This window comes from Mirounga leonina, unplaced genomic scaffold (assembly GCF_011800145.1).
Source record: "Mirounga leonina isolate KUSES-001 unplaced genomic scaffold, KU_Mleo_1.0 Mir_104, whole genome shotgun sequence".
In the NCBI taxonomy this organism is placed as follows: Eukaryota; Metazoa; Chordata; class Mammalia; order Carnivora; family Phocidae; genus Mirounga; species Mirounga leonina.
Window position 1 is genome coordinate 16257875 of NW_023270231.1, and position 24707 is coordinate 16282581.

Below are 24707 nucleotides of genomic sequence, written 5' to 3' on the forward strand. Positions count from 1 at the left end.
CCTCATCTCACAAAGAGGCCAGCCCAGCGCCCCACAGCTACCCCGCAGAGGAACCTAGAACAGACCTCAGGTCTCTTGGCCCCCACGTCCAGGCTCACCACTCTATGTGACTCCACAGGGCGACGGGGAGATGCTAAGGGCAGAAAGTCCCTCTAAGCAGGGCAGGGCATCTGTGGGAGAGTCCACCCCTCATCATGCAGCTGCAACCAGGGCCAGGTCTCACTTTGTCAGGTCTCCCCATCCCACCTTCTCTGCTCCCACCTTGACTTCTAGAATGCTGATGGCAATGTTCCTTTAACTGCTGCCACCAGCAGGGAGAAAACCACCTGGGGCTGGAGCAGTCAGGTCCACCAGGAGAACTGAGACAGGGAGTGAGTCTGCCTGCAGGCCGAGCCACAGCCTGGGGTCCTGCCCCAGTCATGAATGAGGTCAAGGACTTGCTATGCATAAATACCTCTTCCATCTCTGATATTCTCCCACAGGCCTCAGCGAGCTAAGCTCACACCTGGAGAGGCAGAAGCTGGTAGGTGGCTCCCACTCGCCCCTACTTTTTTAGTATCTGAACACACGGCCACCCAGCAAGAAGACCACATTTCCCAGCCTCTCTTCCAGCTATGTGCTATTATGATCTGGCCAATGAGATGTAAATGGAAGTGTCATGTGGGGCTTCTATAACAGCTCCTTTAAAAAGTGGAAATGGGGTGTGTGTTTGTCAAGTTGTCCTACCCTCCCTTCTTCTATCCTGCTGTTTGGAATACAGATATGATTGCTGGAGCTCCTACAGCCACCTTCTCACTGTGAATAGAAAGCCAGCATGAGAATAGGACCAACACAGAGGAAAGTGGGACCAAGAGTTGGAGAAGGAAACCAAGGTCTTAGGAGAACGTTAAATAAATAAATAAATTAATTAATTAATTAATTAAATACAATAAACCAAAAAAAAAACCTCCCAGATCAAGCTGTGCCTGAAGCCAGGAACCGTTGAACTTTTTAGTTATTTGTGCAAATAAATTCCCTCTCCCACATCTCCCACCCTTTTTTCCCACTAAACCAATTTAAACAGTCTTTGATCACCTTGTAACCTAGAGAATCTGACTCACACAAGACCACCATTTTTATTTTGTTAAATTCTACCCAGAACAATGAAAATCTTCAAAGGTAGTCTCTGCTGAGAGAAGGAACACCCAAGGGCCATATCACAAGTACTCACATCCAGTCACCTACTGTCATTTCTCCATCTGAGCACCCTGTGGTAAGGGGCTCTCAAGAAGGGCCAGCATTTCCATAGCTCTGGAAAGGGCTGCCACAAACTCAAGAGATTCCTGAGATAAACTAAGGGGGGAAATACCTTCCTCACAATAAAAGAGTAGCTGGATGGTGCTACATTAAACTGAAAACCTCCCCTCTCCTGAGCCACCTCACAATCCTGGGCCTGCTTCTCAATATTCTGGGGCCCCAGGCCCCCGGCCTTTCCTCACTCACTGCCCACCAGACCGGCAAGACCCAGGCGCCCTTCTCAGTCCTGCTGTAGGACACTTGGCCAGCCCCTTAACCCCTCTGAAGTGTCAATCTGGTCAGGAATAAAACAGGAACACTCAGATCAGATACATCAAAGTACCTACCCCAATCTCTGGCATACAGTGACTAGTCACAAAATATTCACAAAAGTGATTTTTTTTTTTTTTTACTGTCCAAGCTTGTCTGGGATATCAAAACCTGGTAACATCCCCATTAAGCTCTTACAAAATGGGTGTGGGGATCCCCACTTTTCAAAGAACCTCCCTCAGGTGTCTCATTTTCACCTCCTAAGGGTGGTGTGGGGTGGGGCAAAGGAGCCATCACACCCATCTTATGGCCACCGAGGCTTGAGGGGGTGAGTGACCGGCTCAAGGACGCACGGCTTTTTGAAGAAGTGTTGGTTTCTAATGAGTGCCTGCATTCTCTCCAAGAACCCAGCCCCTGCTTCCAAAAGGGGACAGAGCGAAAAGGTACTCCAACAGGCCATGTGAATTGCTGGGGCGGGGGGAGTGAAGGAGAGGGAGGACCTGGGTCGGCACCAGTCCTAGCCTAGGGCCCTAGAGCCCACCCCAGCACCACCACATTGGATCAAGAAAGACTCACCCAGCATGATGGCATCCACAGCTCCCCCAGGACAGAACTCGATCATGATCTGCAGAAAACACAAGGCAAAGTAACAGTGAGCAGGGGTGCATGGCCCAGGACCCGGCCCCAGTCCTGGCAGGATCAGCCAGCACCCAATGCCCTGGCTCCCCGGCCTCTCCTCCTCCTGCCCCGGGGCCTGTCCAGTCTGCACTACCCTAATCGGAGCCCAACCCTCACAGGAGGCTCTAAAATCCAGAAGGGTTGCTGGGCATTTTGCAGCGGAAAAAAGAAAGTTGCCATGGAAACCCACAGCTGCCACGGACAGCTTTGCCCCCAGGCCTGCACCTTCCCTGCTCCTCTGCCTGCCCCCCTCCTGGGCCCCCACTTGCCAACTGCCCCTTCCTAAGCTTCCCAGCCAGCAGTCCCAGCAGCCCCTCTGCCCGCATACAAGCCGGCCACGCCCTCGCCGAATCCCAGCACCCATCTCTTGCCTCTCTCCATCTTCTAGAGGCCAGGGCCCTCGCTGGCGTGGAACACCAGAACATCGGCGCCTTGAAGACCAGCTCAGGTGTAGAAACCCAGAAAGGGGATGGGGCTGACCAAGGCCACAGATGATTTAGTGGCAGGTCCTGCACTAGAAAGGTTTCCTAACTCCCCAGGTCATTCATTTACACACGCATTCATTCATTCATCACACACCCAGTAGGTAGCGGGCCCCCGGAGAACCACCAGACCCAGGCCCTCAAGGGGCTCCCAGCCCAGCACAGGGGCCAGAGAAGGACAAGAAGACTGCGAAGTGCCATTGGTGCCGACCCAGGCCCTCCCTCTCTGGCTCTCTCCCATCCTCGCTCTTTTTCTGGGTTCCTGGCACGCGTGCAAAGATGCTGTATTTTCCTGAAATTACAGAAGCAAGTAGGTGGGGACGGGGCAGAGCCTCACGGACTGTAGCAGACGTTCCTGAAATCTCCTCCCGGCTCCCAGCACCCGGCCCTGCTTGTGGCAAAGTCCCTCCAGCTCAGCTTGGCAGAGGCAGGCACCAGGCCGTGGGGCCCATCATCCTCGCAATGGAAAAGAAAACTGCTGCCATGACCCCCTGGGCCAGAGCTGCTCTCCAGCCAGAGGAGGGAGGAGAGGCCTCAGTGTTTCCATGAGTCTCCAGCTTGTGGTGGACCTTCCAGAGACTTCCCGGCAATGTACATATAAGGATGCAGTGATGCAGGGCTGGACCCAGGTCCCCGGCCCACTGTTCACTAGCTATGGCCTTGGGACACTAGAGGTACTAGATACCGGGGGTAGCAACACAGTGCTGGCCCTCTGGCAGACAGGCCTGCACCACGCTGAGGGGAGGCTCCACGGCAGGGGACAGAGCCACGTACGGGGACACCACCAGCTCGCACACCACCTCCTGCCAGGGAGGATGTGGCCTCTGAGGCTCCCAGGGTCACTCCAGTCATGCCTGACCAGTACTCCCCCAGGACTTCCAACACTACGGCGACCCTGGACAAAAGCGATCGGAGATGAATTAATGTCCTACAATCCAGAACAGTGAGATGTACTTCTTTCTCCGCCTCATTCATTCATTCACTGCTTCATTTAACCAACCACCAACCAACCAGACATGTTCCCAAGCGGTCAGGGAACAGAGGTGACCCAGACACAGGCACTGACCTCTTGCAAGACAGCATCTCATTCTGCCTTTTAATAATTCTCAGGTCCCCAGAAGGGCTAAAAGCATCCCATTAACTACTAGAAAAGTCCAGCCCCAGCCACGAGAGGCAATGTGGAAAAGAAGCAAACTGTCATTATGCAAAACCACTTCCTACCTGAGCAGCCTGTAAGATGGGGGGATACACACCCAAACCCCACCAGAATGACAGGTCATCCAAGCCTTGCTGGGCGACAGGCATCCAGCTGGGGCTCAGTCAGTACAAGCTGTTACTAGGACTCCTTCCTTGAGCTCAAAGGTCTGGGATTTTTCTGTTCTTGTGTTAGTTTTGGACACTCCATGAAAGGTATCCTCTCTCCTCTCACCCAGAAAAATGCAAACAGGAACAAGTGTTTGCATGCAATTCTACTGAATTCTCACATACCCTGAAGTCCCCCCAAACCCAGGTCAGGAGCCTCCGCTCTGCCTCTCCAGCCCTTACTATGTGTGGCCTTGGGTAATGACCACCTCTCTGTAAAATGGGAGAATACTAGGGACCACCCAGAGTTACTGTAAGGACTGGATGAGGTGGTGTTTACAAAACAACAGGCCCTACACCGCCCACAGCCCACACAGCGAACACAGGGCAGGCTCAGGCACTTCCCCCTTCTCAAACAGCCTGTGGTTGAAAAGGACTTGAATTTGGGGCGCCTGGGTGGCTCAATCGTTAAGCGTCTGCCTTCGGCTCAGGTCATGATCCCGGGGTCCTGGGATCGAGCCCCACATTGGGCTCCCTGCTCTACGGAGAGCCTGCTTCTCCCTCTCCCACTCCCCCTGCTTGTGTTCCCTCTCTCGCTGTGTCTCTGTCAAATAAATAAAATATTAAAAAAAAAAAAAAAAGAAAAGAAAAGGACTTGAATTCAAGTCCTGGTACTGCCACTTAATTGGCTATGTGAATTTGAGTAAGTCACTGAATCGCCCGAAGCCTCAATTTCATCTGCAAAATGGCACTAATCACCTCTACCTCCAACGTCAAGGCAGTTAAATGAGATTCTCAACATGAAAGCGCAATAACCAAGCCACACCAATTAACGTGCTCCTGTTGGATCTCTCGCAAACAAAACCACCAGCCAGTGTCACACTCAGACCATGTTATTCAGGCTTCCCACAAATCTCTGCCTTCCTAGAACTACAGTTCATCAACACGCCCGCTGTTATCATCAAGACTCAGTGCGAGCTGTGGCCAGATCCAGGCAGTTCCTGCATTTGTCAGTGAAGTTGTCCCTTACACAATACCCTTACACAAGGTCTCTATGACCACCCTCTCCAGAGTTCAGCACTAGGAAAGCTTGAGCATCCTGCCAATCTGGTTCGCTTCCCCTTCTGCAATTCAAGATCTCCATGACCCCATGCACTTCCCTTTTGTAATTTTTTAACATTTACTGATTGATTGATTGATTGATTGACTGATTGCTTTGGCTGCTGGGAAGCTCTGAGCTTATCTTTGGTTTTATTCCCAGGAATACATGTACCAACTTTTGGCTCCACGCCAGGAAACCCACAATATTTCACAACTTTCATATGGACCCCAATAAAGTGTTTTTTAAAAGATGACCATCCAGGGCGCCTGGGTGGCTCACATGGTTAAGCATCTGCCTTCAGCTCGGGTCATGATCCCAGGGTCCTGGGATCGAGCCCCATGTCCAGCTCCTGGCTCAGCGGGGAGCCTGCTTCTCCCTCTGCCTCTCCCCCGTGCTTGTGCTCTCTCTCTCTCTCTGTATCTCTGTGTCTCGAATGAATAAATAAAATCTTAAAAAAAAAAAAAAAAAAAAGATGACCATCCTGCAGAAGTCTGAAGAAGCAGCACTCTTTGGTATTAATCACGCATGTGTTAGAGTGATGTCCCGTTAACCTTTGTGTAGCTTCTGCCTGACTATCCTCTCACATAGAGCAAAATATGGTTTGGGTTTTCTCTGCCCCCCTTTTTCCTCCCATCCTTTCGGCTTTTAAAATTTCACATCTTAGTGCCTTGATGTGATACCAAAAAAAAAAAAAAAAAAAAAAAAAAGGTCCCCTCCATAACATAGCTGCTACTGGGTTCCATTACATGGATCTTAATGCTCTACCTTTCAGCTTGTCGGTGCCAGGGCTGCAGGGGACTTCTACAGAAGTGCATGGGTTTTGGCGCGCCTGGGTGGCTCAGTCAGTAAGCGTCTGCCTTCGGCTCAGGTCATGATCCCAGAGTCCCGGGACTGAGCCCCACGTTGGGCTCCCTGCTCAGAGGGGAGCCTGCTTCTCCCTCTCCCTCCCTGCTCTCCCTCTCTCTCAAATAAATAAATACAATTTTTTAAAAAAAGAAATGCACAGGGTTTACTTAACAAAATAATCTCAATTAATAAAATAATGATAAATAAAAATAAAATAAGCATCTCACGACCTTAGGAAGTCACTAAATATACATGCTTAGAAAACAGAATGGAAGCACATACGTGAATACCCAGGGAAGGATTACAGGTGATGTAGACTTGTATATATGTTCCACATTTTAAGCAACAAATAGGAGTTATAAAAATATTAGAAGTAAGCTTTTTTTTTTAATGGTAAGAACTGGCCTAAAATAACCCGTGGCTATAGCTGCATCTATTCAGCTGCAGGGGGATGGGGTATCTATGCCCGTCCACAATTAAAGCCCCAGCAGGCCTGTGCTCACTGTGTCCAGGGATGGTAAGAGGCTCCTGAGGATCAAGGGTTCCTGGTGCAAAGCTCAAGGCCTCTAAGCCCTCACCAAGCCCCAAATCCAACAGCTGCAAGTACCAAGGACCGACTCCTTGAAACCAGCAGAAACTCACCCTTCATGCTCCCTTAAGAGCAGCAAGCCATTTGGGGCTCAGGGTTTTCTCAGGACCTGGAGAAGCGAGGTTTGTGATCAGTTTAATCCATCAACAAGCACCAACCGAGGGTCCACCAGGGGCTCCACAGTGCTAGGCACAGCAGGGCCAGAAAAGTCATGTTTAATCAACAAATACTATCTGAGCTCTGTCTATAACAAGCCTGGGGAACTGGGGACCCAGGATGAGCCAGACAGGTCCCTGCCCCAAGACCACAGGCAGAGGCCAATACATGCACATCGTGACTGTGTTACCTAAAAACCTGTGGCCATCCTGGAGGGCCTGCCAAAGAGCGGCTTTGAAGGACACATTTGCCACATGAAGAAGGACAAAGACACTGCCGGCAGAACACGGCAAGAGCAGCGGCTACAGCAGCGTGGAAGAGTATGAAGGGGGAGTGGTTCAAATGGATGGGAAGAGAGCGGGTCACAAAGGTCACCTGGAACTAGAATTCAAACATCTTAAAGGATGAACTTGACCCTGAAAGCTCTTGTGTGTGTGTCTGGAGAAAGGCACCAGAGGGTTTTAATAAGCGGTGTCACAGACAGGTTTCTGCTTTAGAGGATCCCCCTGGATACGGTATCTCTAGAGGGTGGAACCGCAGAGGAACAGTGGATTTAGCACAAAGAGCAAAAAGGCCAAGGTATCGTGGCTGTCTTCTGCCTGCGGACACACCATTCTTCCCTTCCCTTTTGTGAAACAGTCATGATAGCTGAGTGGGACTCACCTCATCCCCAGTGGGGAGGGGAGGCCTAACCCAATCAGGGAACTTCTCTGCCTCTTGCCCTGAGTGCTGGCTCAGGGCCGGTCTAAGCACAGCCAAGCTGGTGAGCTCTGCTTCATGGTGTGGGATGCCCTGATATCTCCCCCTGGAGCCAATTAGGAAGCACGAAGCCCTGACAGTTGTAGGCAGCCATCTTGCAACCATGAGGAAAGCCAGAGTTGAAGACATGGCTGATAAAAAGAGGAGTGCAGAGAGAATCACAGTGTAACTGAGCCATGCTGGAATTCCCTTCAAACCTGACCTTCCCCTCTACTTTTCAAATAAAATATGCAAGCCAATTAATTTCTTCCATTGTTTAGGCTAGTTTGAGATTTTCTGGTACTTATTACCAAAAGCACTTGATCTCACATTTGGCAAGGGATGATGAGGATGAATTAGAACAAAGAGGAGGACGAGGATGCCATCTCACTGGGCAAGTAAGATTTTCCTAGTAATCTCTAGGTGCTAGCAGCTAAAAACACTATGCCGGTAGTCTTCAAACTTCAGCGTGCATTAGAATCATCTGGAGAACTTGCTAAAACAAAGGTCACTGGACCCCACCCCAGGTCTGGGGTAGCATCCAAAAATCTACGTTTCCAATAAACACCCGGGGTGGGGGGGGGCAGTGCTGTTGCTGGTCCCCTGACCATACTTTGAAAACCACTGCTCTATAGAAATTTGCAAAAGGGCAAGAAGCCTGGACCTTGGGGCCACATCTCTCCTCCCCCTAGCAAAAACTAATATAAGATGGTGGTAGAGAAATCTGGGGAGCAAACTGGCAGAATTATCATCTCTTTTATCCTCCTTATTAACCTGAACTTCCTCATCAGTGTTCCTTATTCTTTGTGCCTCTAACCAAAGAGCTGAGGGCTTGGGTAGGATGTTAAGATCATCCTAGTAAGTCTTTACCAAGTGATGGTTTGAGAAGCCCTGGGTATTTTCAGAAGCTTTAGGGATTTGCATTATTAAAGATGGTCAGACAGAAAAAGATGGAGTCCAAAACAGTGAGTATTTTCCCAAAAAATGAGCATATATAAATATTATAATTTATACATTAAAATATATTAACATATATTATATATATAACTATATGTGTGTGTGTGTGTATATAAATATAATTATTTAAATATTCTCCCATTTTTTGCAAAAAACCTTTGAGGATCCCTGAGTGCACGTCAAGAAGTATATGAGGATTAGTAAAGATCGGGTGGGTAGAAGTGACACCAAAATCACAAGCAACAGAAGAAAAAATAGACACAATGGACTTCATCAACAATTAAAGCTTTTGTACAGGGGCGCCTAGTGGCTCAGTCAGTTAAGCGGCTGCCTTCAGCTCAGGTCATGATCCCAGTGTCCTGGGACTGAGCCCCACATTGGGCTCCTTGCTCAGTGGAGAGCCTGCTTCTGCCTCTCCCTCTGCCTGCCTCTCCCCCTGCTTGTGCTCTCTCTCTCTCTCTCTGTGTCAAATAAATAAATAAAAAATGTTAAAAAAAAAAAAAAAAAGCTTTTGTACATCAGAGGGCAGGATCAAGAAAGTGAAAAGACAACCCGCAGAATGGGAAAAACACCTGAAAATCATATATTTTGATAAAAGACTAGTATCCAGAATATATAAAGCACTCTTACAACTCAACAATGAAAGGACAAATAACCCAATTTAAAAAGGACAAAGGATCTGAATAAATGTTTCTCCAAAAAAGAGAAACGAACGGCTGATAAGTATATGAAAAGATGCTCACCATCACTGGTCATTAGGGAAATGCTAATTGAAACTACAATGAGATACCACTTCATAGCTGCTAGGATGCCTAGAATCAAAAAGATGGAGAACAATAAATGTTGGCAAGGATATGGACAAATTGGAACCCTCAAACAATGATGGGGGGATTGTAAAATGGTGCAGGTACTTTAGAAACAGTGTGGCAGTTCCTCAAAATGTTAAACATAGCATTACCATATGATCCAGCAATTCCACTCCTAGATATACATGCAAGATATGTAAAAACATATGTCCATTTGCCAGACTGACTAAGAAAAAAAGAGAGGACTCATTTTACTAATATCAGAAATGAACAGGGACATTACTACTGATTTTACAGAAACAAAAACGATTATGAGAGTACCATGAACAACTATACACCAACAAACTGGATAACACAGACTAATTCCTAGAAACACACAACCTACCAATACTGAATCACAAAAAAAAAAAAAAAATCTTAATGGACACTACCTAACTCATTCTATGAGACCAGCATAACCCTATCAAACGCCAGACAAACACACTGCAAGAAAATAAAACTACAGATCAATATCCCTGATGAATACTGATGCAAAAATCCTCAACAAAATACTAGTAAATCAAACTCAGCAGCATATTAAAAGGATTATACACAATGACACAGTGGGATTTATTCCTGGAAGGATGGTTTAACACACAAAGATCAGTCAATGTAATACACCACATTAATGGAATGAAGGAGGAAAAAAACATAATCATTTCAATTGATACAGAAAAAACATCTGGCAGGGTGTCTAGGTGGATCAGTGGGTTAAGCGTCCAATACTTGATTTCAGCTCAGGTCTTATCTCAAGGTCGTGAGTTCACCCTGTATTGTTTTTTTTTTAAGTCTACTTAAAAAAAAAATTAAATTAAAATTAAAAAAAAGAAAAAAAACATTTGGGGCACCTGGGTGGCTCAGTTGGTTAAGTGACTGCCTTCAGCTCAGGTCATGATCCTGCAGTCCCAGGACTGAGTCCCGCATCAGGCTCCCTGCTCAGCAGGAAGTCTGCTTTTTTCCCTCTGACCCTCCTCCCTCTCATGCTCTCTGTCTTTCATTCTCTCTCTCTCAAATAAATAAAATCTTAAAAAAAAAAAAAAAGAATTTAAGAATAAAAACATTTGGCAAATTCAACACTCTTCCATGAGAAAACCACTCAACACATTTGGAATAGAATAAAACCACCTCAGGGCACGTGGGTGGCTCAGTTGGTTAAGCATCTGTTTTCGGCTCCGGTCATGATCTCAGGGTCCTGGGATGGAGCCCTGCGTCAGGCTCCCTGCTCAGCAGGGAGTCTGCTTCTCCCTCTTCCTCTCCCCCAGCTTGTGCTCTTCCTCTCTCAAATAAATAAATAAAACCTTAAAAAAATAAAAAATAAAACCACCTCAACGTATCAAAGGCCATATATGACAGTGAACATAGTGAACATCATACTCAGTGGTGAAATACTGAAAGCTTCTCCTTTAAGATTAGGAACAAGACAAGGATGCCCACTTTCTTCACTTCTATTCAACACAATACTGGAAGTCATAGCCAGTGCAATTAGGCAAGAAAAAGAAAATACAAACAAGCAAATTGCAAAGGAGGGGTAAAATTATCTCTGTTTGCAGATGACATGATCTTATATGTAGAAAACCTTAAAGATTATGAACACACAAAAAATTGTTACAACCAATAAACACAAATTCAGCAAAGTTGCAGGATATAAAACCACACACAAAAATCAGTTGAGTTTCCATACATTGACAATGAATAATCCAAAAAGGAAATTAAGGAAACAATTCCATTTATAATAGCATCAAAAAGCAGAAAATAACTCAGGAATACTTAGGGGGAAAAAAAACTTAACCAAGAAGGCAAAATATTTGTACACTGAAAACTATAAAACATTGCTGAAAGAAGTTAAAGAAGGCACAAGTAAATGGAAAGACATCCCATGTTCGTGGACTGGAAGACTTTTTTTTTTTTTTTTTAAAGATTTTATTTATTTATTCAAGAAAGAGCAAGAGAGAGAGAGAGCATGGGCAGGGGGAAGGGGCAAAGGGAGAGGGAGAAGCAGACTCCCCACGGGAGCCCAAAGCGGGACTCAAGGGATAATGACCTGAGTCAAAAGGCAGGCACTTAACCAACTGAGCCACCCAGGCACCCAGGAAGACTCAATATTGTTAAGATGTCAGTATTACCCCATCTACAGATTCAGTGCAAGCCCTATCAAATCCTAATGGCATCTTTTGTAAAAATTGAAAAATCCATCCTAAAATTCATATGGAATATCAAGGGACCTCTAATAGCCAAAATGATCATTCTTGAAAAAGAAGAAAGTTAGAAATCTCACACTTCCTGACTTCAAAACTTACTACAAAGCTACAGTAATCAAAACACCTTGGTACTGAAGAATGACTGACATATACATCAATGGAAAGATAGCCCAGAAATAAACCCTTACATATATGGACAAATGATTTTCAACAAGGATGTCAAGACCATTCAAGGCGGAAAGGACAGTCTTTTCAACAAATGGTGTTGGGAAAACTAAACATCCATATGCAAAAGAATGAAGATGGTAGACCCTTACACCTTATACCATATATAAAAATTCACTCAAAATGGATCAAAGACCAAAACATAAGAGCTGAAACTATAAAACTCTTACAAGAAAACACACGGAAAAAGCTTCTTGACATTGTATTTGACAATGATTTCTTGGATATGCTGAAAGCACTGGCAACAAAAGAAAAAATAAACGTACTGGACTTCATCCAAATTTAAAACTTTTGTGCATCAAAGGACACTATCAACAGACTGAAAAAGGAACCCACAGAATGGGAGAAACTATGTGTAAATCATGTATCTGATAAGGGACTGATATCCATAATACAGAAAGAACTCCTACAACTACATAACAAAAAAGCAAACTAACAAAATTGGGCAAAGACTCGAATTGACATTTTTTCAAAAATATACAAATAGCCAATAAACACATAAAAAGATGCTTGGGCACCTGGGTGGCTCAGTTGGCTAAGCAACTGCCTTCGGCTCAGGTCATGATCCTGGAGTCCCGGGATCGAGTCCCACATCGGGCTCCCTGCTCAGCAGGGGGTCTGCTTCTCCCTCTGCCCTCTTCCCTCTCGTGCTCTCTCTCTCTCATTCTCTCTCAAATAATTAAATAAAATTAAAATTAAAAATAAATAAATAAAAATAAAAAGATGCTTAACATCACTAACTAGGGAAATGCAAATCAAAATTACAATGAGATGTCACTTCACACCTAGTAAGGTGGCTATTTAAAAAAAAAAAAAAAGGAGGGGCACCTGGATGGCACAGGTGGTTATAGGCATCTGACTCTTGGTGTTGGCTCAGGTAGTGAGAGATCTTGGGGTTGTGAGATGGAGCCCTACAACGGGCTCCACCCTCAGTGGGGAGTCTGCTTATTTACCCTCTGCCCCTCCCACTTGTGCTTTTTCTCTCTCTCTCTCTCGAATAGATAAATCTTTAAAAAAAAGAAAAAAAAAAGAACAAGTGTTGGCACAGATGTATAGAAATGAGAACCCTTGTGCATTTCTAGCGGGAATGTGAAATGGTGTAGCCATTGTGGAAGACAGGACAGCAGTTCCTCAAAAAATTAAAAATAGAATTTAAAGTATTAAAAATGGAAATGCTTTATGATCTGGCAACTCCACTTCTGGATATATACCCAAAAGTTGAAAGGAGGCTATTCAACAGGTATTTGTATACCAATGTTCACAGCAGCATTATTCACGATAGCTAATAGGTAGAAACCACCCAAATGTCCATCAACAGATGAATGGAAAAACAAAATACGGTATATACATACCACATGTATACAATGGAATATCATTCAGCCTTAAAAAGAAAAAAGGAAATTCTAACACGTGTTACAGCATGGATGAACCTCAAAGACAATATGCTAAGTAAAATAAGCCAGCCACAAAGTACAAGCATGATCCCTCTTATGTGAGGTACCTTGAGTAGTCAAATTCACAGAAATAGAGTAGAAAGGTGACTGCCAGTGGATGGGGGGGAGAGGAGAATGGGGAGTTGGTGTTTAATGGTACACAGTTTGGGGCACCTGAGTGGCTCAGTTGGTTAAGCACCTGACTCAGCTCAGGTCCTGATCTTAGGGTCATGAGTTCAAGGCCTACATTGGGCTCCACGCTGGGCATGGAGCCTACAAAATAATTAATTAATTAAAAATAATGGTACACCGTGGGGCACCTGGGTGGCTCAGTTGTTAAGCGCTTGCCTTCGGCTCAGGTCATGATCCCAGGGTCCTGGGATCGAGCCCCGCATCGGGCTCCCTGCTCCGTGGGAGGCCTGCTTCTCCCCCTCCCACTCCCCCTGCTTGTGTTCCCTCTCTCGCTGTGTCTTCTCTCTGTCAAATAAGTAAATAAAATCTTTAAAAAATAATAAAATAAAAATAATGGTACACCGTTTCAGTTCAGGAAGATGAAAAAGTTCTGGAGATGGATGGTGGGGATGGTTGCACAACATTGTGAACTTAGGAATGCCACTGAATTGTACTCTTAAACATGATTAAAATGGCAAATGTTTTATTTTTTTTGAAGATTTTAATTATTTATTTGTCAGAGAGACAGAGAGAAAGAGAGAGCACAAGCAGGGGGAGTGGGAGAGGGAGAAGCAGGCTCCCCGCCGAGCAAGGAACCCAATGCAGAACCCAATCCCAGAACCCTGGGATCATGACCTGGGCGAAGGCAGACTCTTAACCAACTAAGCCACCCAGGCGTCCTGGCAAATGTTTTATTATACATATTTTACCATAATAAAAAACCATGAATCCACACCAAAACTTGTACACAAATGTCCACAGCAGCATTTTTCACAATAGCCAAAAAGTGGAAACGACTCACATAAATGTCTATCAACTAATGAACAGAGAAACAAAATGTGGCCCTTATCCACGCAATGGAACATGATGCGGTCACACAAAGGCATGAAGCACTGACACATCCTACAATACGATGAACCTTGAAAACCTTACACCAAGTGAAAGAAATCAGATTACAAAAGGCCACGTATTATAGGATTCCGTGTATATGGAATGCCCAGAATGGGCAAATCCATAGAGACAGAGATTAGTGGTTATGAGGGACTAGGGGGAGGGAGGGAGTACGTGCAGGGATAGGCTCCCAGACCAAGACACTGCATGGCTCTTAAAACGTGACCCAAGTGCGGGGCACCTGGGTGGCTCAGTCGGTTAAGCGTCCGACTCTTGGTTTCAGCTCAGCGTCCTGGGATCCAGCCCCGCGTCAGGCTCCGTGCTGGGCGTGGAGTCTGCTGCAGGATTCTCTCTCTCCCTCTCCCTCTCCCTCGGCCCCTCTCCCCGCTTGCATGCTCTCTCTCTAAAATAAAATCTCTAAAAAAAAAAAACGTAACCCAAGTGCCCTTCAGCTCAGGAAACTACAGACATTATGTCCTGTCCCAGGCCCTTCATGGCTCTTATCCACAGTCTCTCATTTTACCCACACATGGGTCCGTAAGGTAAACACTGTTATTATTCCCATTCTACAGATACAGGGTTAGCACACTTTCTCCGTAAAGGGCCAGACAATAAATGTTTTCAGGTTGCAGCCAGATGGTCTTTTGCAGCCGGGAGCAGCCAGAGGTACCTGAACAGAGGGCACAGCTGTGTGCCCACAAACCTTCATCTACAAACACAAGGGGCAGGCCAGATTGGGCGCACAGGCTGTTGTTCGTCGTCCCGTATTCCAGATGAGAATACAGAGGCACAGAGAGAGTCGGTAACTTGCCACGGTCCCCAACCACTGAGATGAGGGCAGGATTTGAACCAGGTTGTTTTGACTAAAGAGCTCATATCCCATTCCCTGGGCTCCGCTTTTTTCCCAACCGGCTGGGAAGGCCTACAATATATCAAACATCTTCCCTGCTGGCATCTGAGTCTCTTTATTTTAAGGTTTCGACTCAACCTGTAAGAAGGAAGCCCCTCCCGCCCTACCCTGGACCCCACGGCCAGTGCAGGCAGGGCTGGGCTTTGAACCTGGCCCACGGGAGCCAAGCTGCTCGCAACAGCTGCCCTGTGTTAAGAAGGCGGCTCTGCCTGAGCTTGGATACAGGTAGCACATTCTGGTAAGAGAGGCGCTTGCTTTTTCCAGGCCCTCTTCCCAGAGGAGTACCCTCACCGTGACTGTTCCCCCTCCTCAGCACTCAAGAGCTTCCTTTCCCTGGAGACGCCAGCCCATACGCGTGCTCAGAGGGTGCCTGATGGGGGACAGCAGGCAGTTGCTGGCTTCTTCTCTGGCTGAGGGCCAAAGGAAACTGGAAACCTGTGTTTGCCTCCCCATCAGTTTAGATTAAGCAGCTGTCAGGGAACAGCATAAGGGTCATGGCCTTGTTACATGATCTTGGGAGGTCACATCACCTCTCCCGTCACTCATGCATTCATTGATTCACCCGTTCATGGATTCATCAGGCACCTACCCTGTCCCTCTACTATGTTAGCCACTGGGAATATGGCAGTGAAAAACAGTCCTTGTGCTCTCAGAGTTCTCATTCAGAAAACCAATCTCTGCATCTGGGAGACGAGGCCCCCTGGCAGGGGGTCCGGGCAGGTGTGCACCCAGCACTGTACCTGCACAGCTCAATTAATGAAGTATCTCCTCCTTTTTCAGCCTGGGGATGCTCACTGCATCAACTTCTTCAGAGCCATGCAAATGAATCAACTCAATACTCCTTAAGACCGACAGAGCCAGAATTTAAAATCTCTCCTCTCGGGGCGCCTGGGTGCTCAAGTCGGTTAAGCATCTGCCTTCGGCTCAGGTCATGATCCCAGGGTCCTGGGATCGAGCCCCTGCATCGGGCTCCCTGCTCGGCGGGAAGCCTGCTTCTCCCTCTCCCACTCCCCCTGCTTGTGTTCCCTCTCTCGCTGTGTCTCTCCCTGTCAAATAAATAAATAAAAAATCTAAAAAAAAAATCTCTCCTCTCTACCAGATCCACCTTTCCCCAACCTGCTGGGAAGGCCTACAATATATCAAACATCTGGGCTAAACATCAACACCAAGGTGATTTCTGCCCTTGTAAGTAACACACAAAGAAAACCCCAGATATGCAGCCGTTTACCTACACGGTCTCACTCCATGCCCTCAACCTCCTCAACAGGTAAGTGCCTGCCAGGTCAGTGACCTGGGGTCAGCCTCAGTTTCCCCATCCGTGACATTTAATTGGAATCAAGAGCTTATTCTGTGCCAGGCCCTGTGCCACGTGCTTTGCGTGGATTATCTTCCACTCACGATTTGAAGCAGATACCCTAAAAAATGCCTATACTTCCTGGGGCTTATTGTGAGGATAAAATAGGATAATGTATGCCAGGCCCTGAAAACATGACCTGGCACACAGTAAGTCAATGCTCAGTAAGTGTTACCAACTGTTATTAGCATTTAGTGATATTTTATTCCCATTTTACATATGGGCAAACTGAGGCTCAGAGAGATTAAGGTCTCTCTGATTCAGTGGGGTTTTTTTTTTTCTTTTTTTAATAAAAGCAAACAAACTAAAACCGTAAGAAAAAACAGTAGAAGATTTTTATTGCGTCAACACTGAATGGAATTAAACCCAATTCCGAGTAAAGAGAAAGACAGGGAGGCTGCGGAAGAGGCCATGACAATCCATACTGGAAAGGGACTACCGAGTGCACAGAAGCTTTTGTCACAGCACAATTGGTCCCTTCCCAGCCAGGGAGGACCCGCCACACCTCTCAGGGCTGTGCACAGATGGAACGAGTAGTGGCAAAGCCCGGACCTGAACTGGGACCGGTCTGGGTGCCAAGTCTGGGCTCTGCTCATCTCCCCAGTGGAAGAGACCTAGTGACCCCATCCTCCCTTCCTCAGGCCTCAAGGAAGAAGCCACAAAAAACTTGAGTTCAGCCCCTGGGTGAGTAGGGGAAAGGGCCCCTCTCTCTCTTCCTGCTCCAGCCCTCACTGGGCCTCACGGGGCCCCACCGGTCTGCTCACACAGGCCAAGTGAGCTTGCTCACCGGGAGATAAGGGAGCTAGGATGTCCCAGCCCAGATAAGACAAAGCTTGGACCACCCACAGGGTTTAGACATTAACTTTTACAGCCCACAGGCAGCAGGCCGAGCAGCAGGATCAGGGGGCCAGCACCACCACAGCCCGGCAGTCCCCGCGGGACAACTGAGGCACTCGAAAGCCAGAGACGAGGCATCAACACTCTGCTCTGGGCCCAGGGCCCCTCCCCTCCCTGGCCTTCCCTGAAGGACACACAAGGTGCTCAAAAAATAAATGTTGGCAACATTCCTGGAACTAAAGTTAAGTAAGCCAGAGCCAGGAGGTCTCTGGACATAGTCCCAGTTCTGCCACTGTCCTTCCGGGGGGCTGGCAAAACCCCTTTCCTGCTCTAGTCCTCAGTTTCCACACCTGGAAAATGAAGCTTTGAACAGCTGTAGGTCATTTGCAACACTGGCATTTTAGGGCTCAAGGTGAGGAACTAAAGTCACTTTATCATTGAATAAGTAGTTTATACTTATAAAAGTCCATCCATATCATCCATTAGCAGAGCCTCAAGCTTGCACTTGATCATTAAGTGTTTACTGGATACATGAATGAATGATTATAAGTGAGACACTTCAGTGGCCTTAAGATGCCCAGAAATCAGGGCAGAACAGCCAAAGGCTGACTAACCTAGCTGACAGCTAGATGCGGCAAAGCCAGCCAGAAGCCAGGCCCTCCCAATTCTGCCACCCAAGACAGGAGAGCTGATGGCTGCCAGGAGTGAGCACCTAATGCATACTGGCACGGTGCTAAGCACTCCTTTACTGGGAACAGTTATACTTACCTTCTTTTACAGGTGGGGAAACAGGTTTGGTGAGGAAAGGGCTTCCCCAAAGCCACTCAGCACATAAGGGACAGAACCAGGACATAAACCCAGTCTGTCGGACTCCAAGACACAAAGGCGGCTGAAGCATGGAGCCCTGAGCAAGCCCTTTGCCTCTCTGGGCTTGTTCCTTCCTGGGGAAGCAGACAGGTACTACAGTCATCCAGGCCTCCCTGCCCCTGGGCAGGGGGACACCCCATCAGCATGCAAGGCAAGAGGCTTCTGGTTACTCAACAGAGGTCTGTGGAAGGAAGTCCACGGGGCAGCCACCAAACACAAAACAGTCGACACAAAAATGTCTCCCGCTTCTCAGCAGCCTTGTCTCTGTAGGTGGAGTCCCAAAACCTCGGCACCTCTGAGCTCCAGGCCAAACAATGTGGCCATTGAGTGGGGCAGCCCACGGCCACAAGGCCTCCCTGGAACGCTGTGCCTCCTTCCTCCACCCCCAGCTGCGCCTGCCACATCCACAGAAAGCCTGCGGGAGGAACCCTGTGAACTGAGTGGCCTCAATGGGCAGGAAGGGCACCCAGAGCACAGGGGGTGACCTTGGGGCTCTGGGGGTAGAGGGGCAGTTCTGCCAAAGCAGAGGGGAGAAGGGATGATCCGGCGAGCTTCTGGACCTGTCTAGTACATTCTAAGGCCCCTTTGCCACAGTCCCTGGGGTGGGATCAACAGATGAGGAGACGGAGGTGGTGCCGCGTCCTAACGTGCTGACCCAAGTCCCTGGGCAGCTCTGGGGTGCTACTGAGGTGATTCGAATCCGGGAGTGCCTTACCCCTTCTGGTACAGTCCAGCCCAGAAGTCAGGAACATTGGCTGCAGGACCAAAGTCCCCTGAGCCCAAGTCCAAAGGCTGCTGCTATTGGGTGACTGCAGGCCTCCATTTCCTCATCTGTAAAATGGGGCAACACATTCCTACCCTGATGCGGACTTGGGAGATTAAATGAGACTGCACACGTAAGAATAACAAACACAGTGCCTTGCACCTAGCCGGAACGTGACAAACGACAGTCCTTGTCATCATTAGGATGGTCATTGCCATTACCACTATCCTCATCACACCATCTTTCAGCAAAGGCCAAGTTCGGGCTTGGAATCGGACTCCGGGGCAGATGCAAACTGAACTCACAGTCCCTGGGGAGAGACACGGGAAGTTGTGTGTCTGCACAGACATTTTCGCTCTATCAGACCATCTGCCTGCCCAGCCCCCATTCCCTAAAGCCAGCTGTGCCAGGGCCCCTGCAGAGACAGAGAGGAAGGAGCCAGGGCTGTGCCCCTGCCCTGTGGGAAGGGACCAGAGGGGAGGGGTCAGATGGCCTCATGAATCCTTAAGACGTGGAGTGAGCAGGGTCATAGGCAATGGCTGCCTGGTAGGAGACACCATTTTCAACCAAATTTGTTAAACATCTGTGGCATTTTGAGATGGTCCTTAAGGGACACGTAGCATTTGAAACAAAGGGGTAGGGGTGGCCATGTGGCCCAGCGGGCAGAGCCAGCAACACGGTGCCGGGTGGGCACGCGCGTCTTACTGCACCCCCAAGATAAGCCCCGGCCTTCCTCAACTCACTGCCCGAGGGACACAAGTCTCCAGGGAACCAACGCGCCTGCACAAACCAACATGAACACAGGGACTCAGCACTGGAGTCCCACTCAGCTGGGGGCTAGTTCCGGCTCGGACGCCGAGTAACAGAACGACCCGGGGGGGCAAGTTCAGGGATCGGAGCCTGGGTTGCTCATCTGTCAAGTGGGGGAACCTGGAGGAGCCGCCTCCTTGGTGGTGATGCACCAGGGGGCCGTGAGGAAGGCGTGCGGTGCATTCGGCCCGCGCACAACCACCGTGACAGCAGAGGCTGATGCACAAACGTGCAGCCCGCCAGCGCGCGCCCTGCGACAGCACCAAGGAGCCATTCCAGAGCAGTGGGGCGCAGGGAGAAAACAGGGGGTGTCCCAGGCAAGTCCAAGCGCCCATGCGTTCATGGCACACATCACCATCTGACACTCTGGGGGCCCATGCCACTGCCCCTAGAATGTAATTTCCCGAGGGCAGGGCTCTGTGTCCGTGCCCTCACCACCGCGACAGTGCCTGGCCCACAGCTGGTGCTCCATAAACATGCGCTGGGGGCGGGGGGGCAGGGGGGTGCACAGGCAGACAGGGCAGGAGGTGCCCACCTACGGGCCAGCTACACTCAGCCGGCTCACAGACGCCACGCAGAAATACGGGCCCATGGAGCCAGAGCTGCTGATCCTTCCAGCGAAGCCAGATGCCCGGATTCTTAAGGGAAAGATGTCCATTGTAAAGTTTCGTGCTATTTCAAAAAACTGGAAAAGCCTGCCCTCTATGCAGCCTGGGGGCCTGGTTTACGCACTTATCTGCCCATCTAGACCTTGAGCAACACCCCTGACCTATTAGCTAAGTGCCTGGCACAGGGCTCCTACTGTCCGCCAACTGGGATATGCTGGGTTTCTAACCCTGGACAAAGTGCTGTGAAGTCATCACCCTCCATGTTCACATGAGAGAACTGAGCCTCTGAAGCATGAAAAGACCTGTCTCGGGTCACAAGGCAGGAGAGGGGGCAGTCAGATTCCAACCCAGGTCTGGGTGACCCCAAAGCCCATGCCTGATGGACGGAAGGGATGTGAAGGGTACGGGAGGGCCGAGGGGATGACAGCCGGCTGACGAGGTCAGATGGCAAACAAAACCCACGAGGACATGCTTGGGAACCAGGCAAATCTCTAGACCAGAGTCACCCTGGCTCCTGTGAACATGACACACAGAACCCCAGGCGGGCCATGCCAACAGAATTCCAGGCAGCCCCAGGTCACACCTCCTGTCCATCCACAGGTTCAGCTACAGGACTCCACCTGGGCCCAGCCAGGGACACCAGCAGCACCAGGAGGATCCACTGGGCCTGAGGTAGAAGCTGGGTGGATCCCCTGGCCACAGGCCCCCCTCTCCACCAGGCACTGTCAAGGAACACTCTGCTGGACAATGGGCTCCCCAGGTGGAGGGCACGGAGTCACACACTGCATTCTTTGATCTGCTCCCAGGGGTGCCCAGGGCTGGCACCCAGGGAGGGGCACTGCCAGGGGGAGGAGACAAGGTTCTGGAGCCCGGCTGATCTGGGTTGGAACCTGGCTGTGAGTCAATACAAGTCACTCTCTCTCTGACCCTCGGTCTTCACATCTGTAAAATGGAAATGACTGCATCTCTACCCCATAGATTTGTGATAATTCAGTGAGATAATCATGAAAGAGCCCAGCGAAAGCCAGCTATTTTGCTGACTCTTCCTTCTCACCACCCCTCCCCACCACCTCTTGATTCACCCTCTAGTCCAAGAAGGTGCAAGCCTCCTCCCCTGCTCTCCCTCCCCAAGCTCAAGGCACCCCATCTGTATAAGGGGAATGGCAAAAAAGCAGTAACACATCTGCCTCAAAGGGCTGAGACGCCTGTGCAGACTTCCAGGGGTTTTAACAAAGCGCTACTGTGGACGTGTGTGTGTCCCAACAAGTGGGTGCTCCACAGCCCCAATCCAGAAGGAGAGGAGAGGCTTGGGAATGCCAGGCGGCCCCAGGGGGACCACGACCCTGCAGCCCATGGAAAGGGGACCTGGCCCACATTACTGCTGCCTGTGGAGCAGAGAAACATGGGTCAGGACGAAATGAGCCAACTTAAGTGGAAAGACCTCCTTGAGATCAACCCTTCCAAGTCCCTCACATCGCAGACCAGGAAGCAGAGGTACGGTTATATGGCACTCGGTTACAGTCACACGGCAAGTGGGTCTCAGATCCAGGAAGCCCTCAGGCTCCGGCCACACTGAGCAACTTTCTAGATGTACACAGAGCTGCTAGCTACTTTCTACCTCAACTTCTCTTTATAGCTCTGGCTTGTTTAAGGCCAGATATGCAATCTCTGTCAGCGACCAACAGTTGCCCTCCTAGCCCAAGGCGACAAGCCGCAGAAACCCTGGCTGGGGAAATGTGGTCATATGGTCAAGTGTGGACAGGGGGCCCCTCCCATCCACACCCTGCTCTGTGACCCTGGGACCTGCACTTCCTCTTTGCAGAATGTTTACTTTCAGACAAGAAGCTACTCTCTAAAAAGCCCCAGTCACTCCTTCAGGGATGGACGGATGGACGGACGGACACACACACACACACATTGGTATACACGTTCAGGAAGCTCACAGAGCCCTCACAAGCCTATTTTTAGACTCCCTAGGCCAGGAGTCCTGGCTTCAGAGCCCACCAGGTCTGGGTAGCTAACTTATGGGGCAAAGGAAGCTGCCTATATGAAAAAATGTGCTCTCACACACTTTTCTAGGAGCACGATCCTCTTGGTTATCCTTACTCTCCTCAGTTTTGATAAAGATGTGAGATAAGAAATATTTCCTCTCAGTTCTACTTGAAATTAAACAGTGGCACACTGCCATGACAAACAGGCCTCAGTACCGGGACTGCATCAGGGAGTGGTGAGGTCTGAGGCCCATGGGAGAGCACGCCCCTGTCAGTGGGGCCCCTCACACTTGCTGCCAGGCAGAAAGGCGGCCTATATAGCCACATCTCTAAGAACGTTCAAGGCCAGAATCTGACAAAATGCTAGCAACACGTCTCGCATGCCAAACAGAAAGTGTCTGGAGGCCCAATCTGGCCTGAGATCATCAGTCTGCAGCTTACTCCAAGGCCCGACACACAGGTGAGGGGCCATGGCTCAGAGCCTGTCTGGCATGGTTGATACCCTCCCACCCCAACAGCAAAAGGCTGAATGATAAAGGCCCGCAGTTTACAATGGGGGTGAGTCTGCAGCCCCCCAGGATATTTGGCAACATCTGGAGACATTTTTGGTTGTCAAACTGAGCAGGGAGGTGGGAGGTTCTACTGGCAACAGGGATGTTGCTAAACATTCTACAATGTCCAGGGCAGCCCCCCTCCCCCAACACACACAGAGAGAATGATCCAAACCCTGGTGTAGACCCTGGTGTCCACGGGGCTACTCGGGGGGCCACCTTGGCAGTGGGGAGTCAGTACTACTTTGCTGAAGAGGCCCACTGTGACAACTTCCTTTCAGCAAGGCTGAAGCCTGGCAGTGCCCAGACTGAAGGCTTTGGCAGGCAAAGGGACCAGGTTAGAATTTAACAGAACTGGTTTATTTTCTTTTATTTCTGCTTAGGGCAAGTGGGTCCTAGTTTTCCATTTAGGGCAGTGCGATGAAAGTTTCTTTTTAAATATGCGTATTCAATTTCTAGAAAGTGAGCCACTTTAAAAAAAGGAAAGGTTAACTATTATAGAGGTAGCAGAATGAATGAAGAGTGGAAGAGGCAGTCCAGCAAGAGTATCATATCAATACCGCAGAGATTCAGCACTGAGAACAGTTAGTTCATACCCAGAGGAAACCCAGGAAGACTCCATGATTCTGCAGACCTCCCATGCCAAGCAGGGGGTCACTGCTCTGATCAGTACTCAGCAAGGGGACTGCTGGGCAAATAAATTCACTGCAAAACTTTCCGAAAACCCGGGGGCACAGGGACTTCTGAACAGGATGGCCAGGCCTGTTGTGTGCACAGGAAGGCCTTTCCTCACTCTGCTGGTGTTGTCATCCACCCTCACGTTACCTTCCTTACTGTTCTGGGGGGACATGATCACATCAAAGCCTCAGGAAGTAAAAGGCAGAGAAGTCAGAAGAGAGAGAGATGCAGGAAACTCGGGGTAGAAGGAGCTGGAAGGCATCCAGGGAATGAGAATAAAGGGCTGGGAGAGGAGAGGAGAGAGGGACAATGGCATTAACTAAGCATCCACTTTGTGCCAGACGCTGCTGCCCACATCTGACCTGCACACTTAATCCTCATCACATGATAGGTTGTGTCACCATCATCTTCCCTTGTGCTGAAAAGACAGAACCCCAAAGGAAAAAGCCTGAGCAAGACCTGTGGTCAGGAACGGATCCGAAGAGGCTTCAGAATCCTCACCATGTGCAAAAGCAGGACCCCAGCCACCCTCACCTCCCTTTGATTCCACACAAGGAAAAGTTTAGAGGAATGAAGATTCCTTCCCTCCTTTCTACAGCTACCACTCGCTAGGGAACTGCTTCTTTCAAAAACAAGGCCAAAGTTGGCCTCAGGACATGCTCTGTGGGACTTCAGTCTCCCCGGAGCAGGGTGTGCCCCAAACAGCCTCAGCTCTCTAGAGGGGACCAGCCTGGACCTCCACTCCTTCCCTTGCACTGGACCAGCCCTGGCTGAGAATGGAGGCAGAGTCTAGTCTCCCAGAGGTGACACCAAGACTGGTAACTACTAAAATGTGCGTGGTAGGAGAGAGAACAAATGGAGCAGAGAGGAAAGGAAAAGAAGGTAAATTCCACCTAGAGGTCTGGGGAAGTGAAAGGCCTCATGGAGGCAGTGATGCTCTTGTTGACTGCAGATGACATCAGAAGGGCAGGCCTGGGACAGGGCACGAGGTGAGCAAACATCTGGAGGAGATGCCTCCAAGCAGCTTAGAAGAACTGGAGAAGAGATCTGGGAAAGCATCCACAGATGGCAGACAGACAACAGCCTGTGTCCTGGGTGTGGAATATATTCTGGGGAGCCAGGGAAGGGCTTTTTATAAGGCAGTGTAACATGAGTAGGTTCTCTCATCCACGGTCCTTGA

The 24707-nt window shown here is 49.0% G+C and overlaps 1 protein-coding gene across 2 annotated transcripts in view; it reads right to left on the reverse strand.

Moving 5' to 3' along the window:
- The window catches only part of STK10 (serine/threonine kinase 10), a 119379-nt gene that overhangs the window by 63169 nt on the left and 31503 nt on the right, over positions 1–24707 (reverse strand). For both annotated transcript variants that reach the window (XM_035014188.1, XM_035014199.1), the window contains exon 3: positions 2122–2170. In XM_035014188.1, the coding sequence (XP_034870079.1) occupies positions 2122–2170 (49 nt within the window). The remainder of the gene's footprint in view (positions 1–2121; positions 2171–24707) is intronic.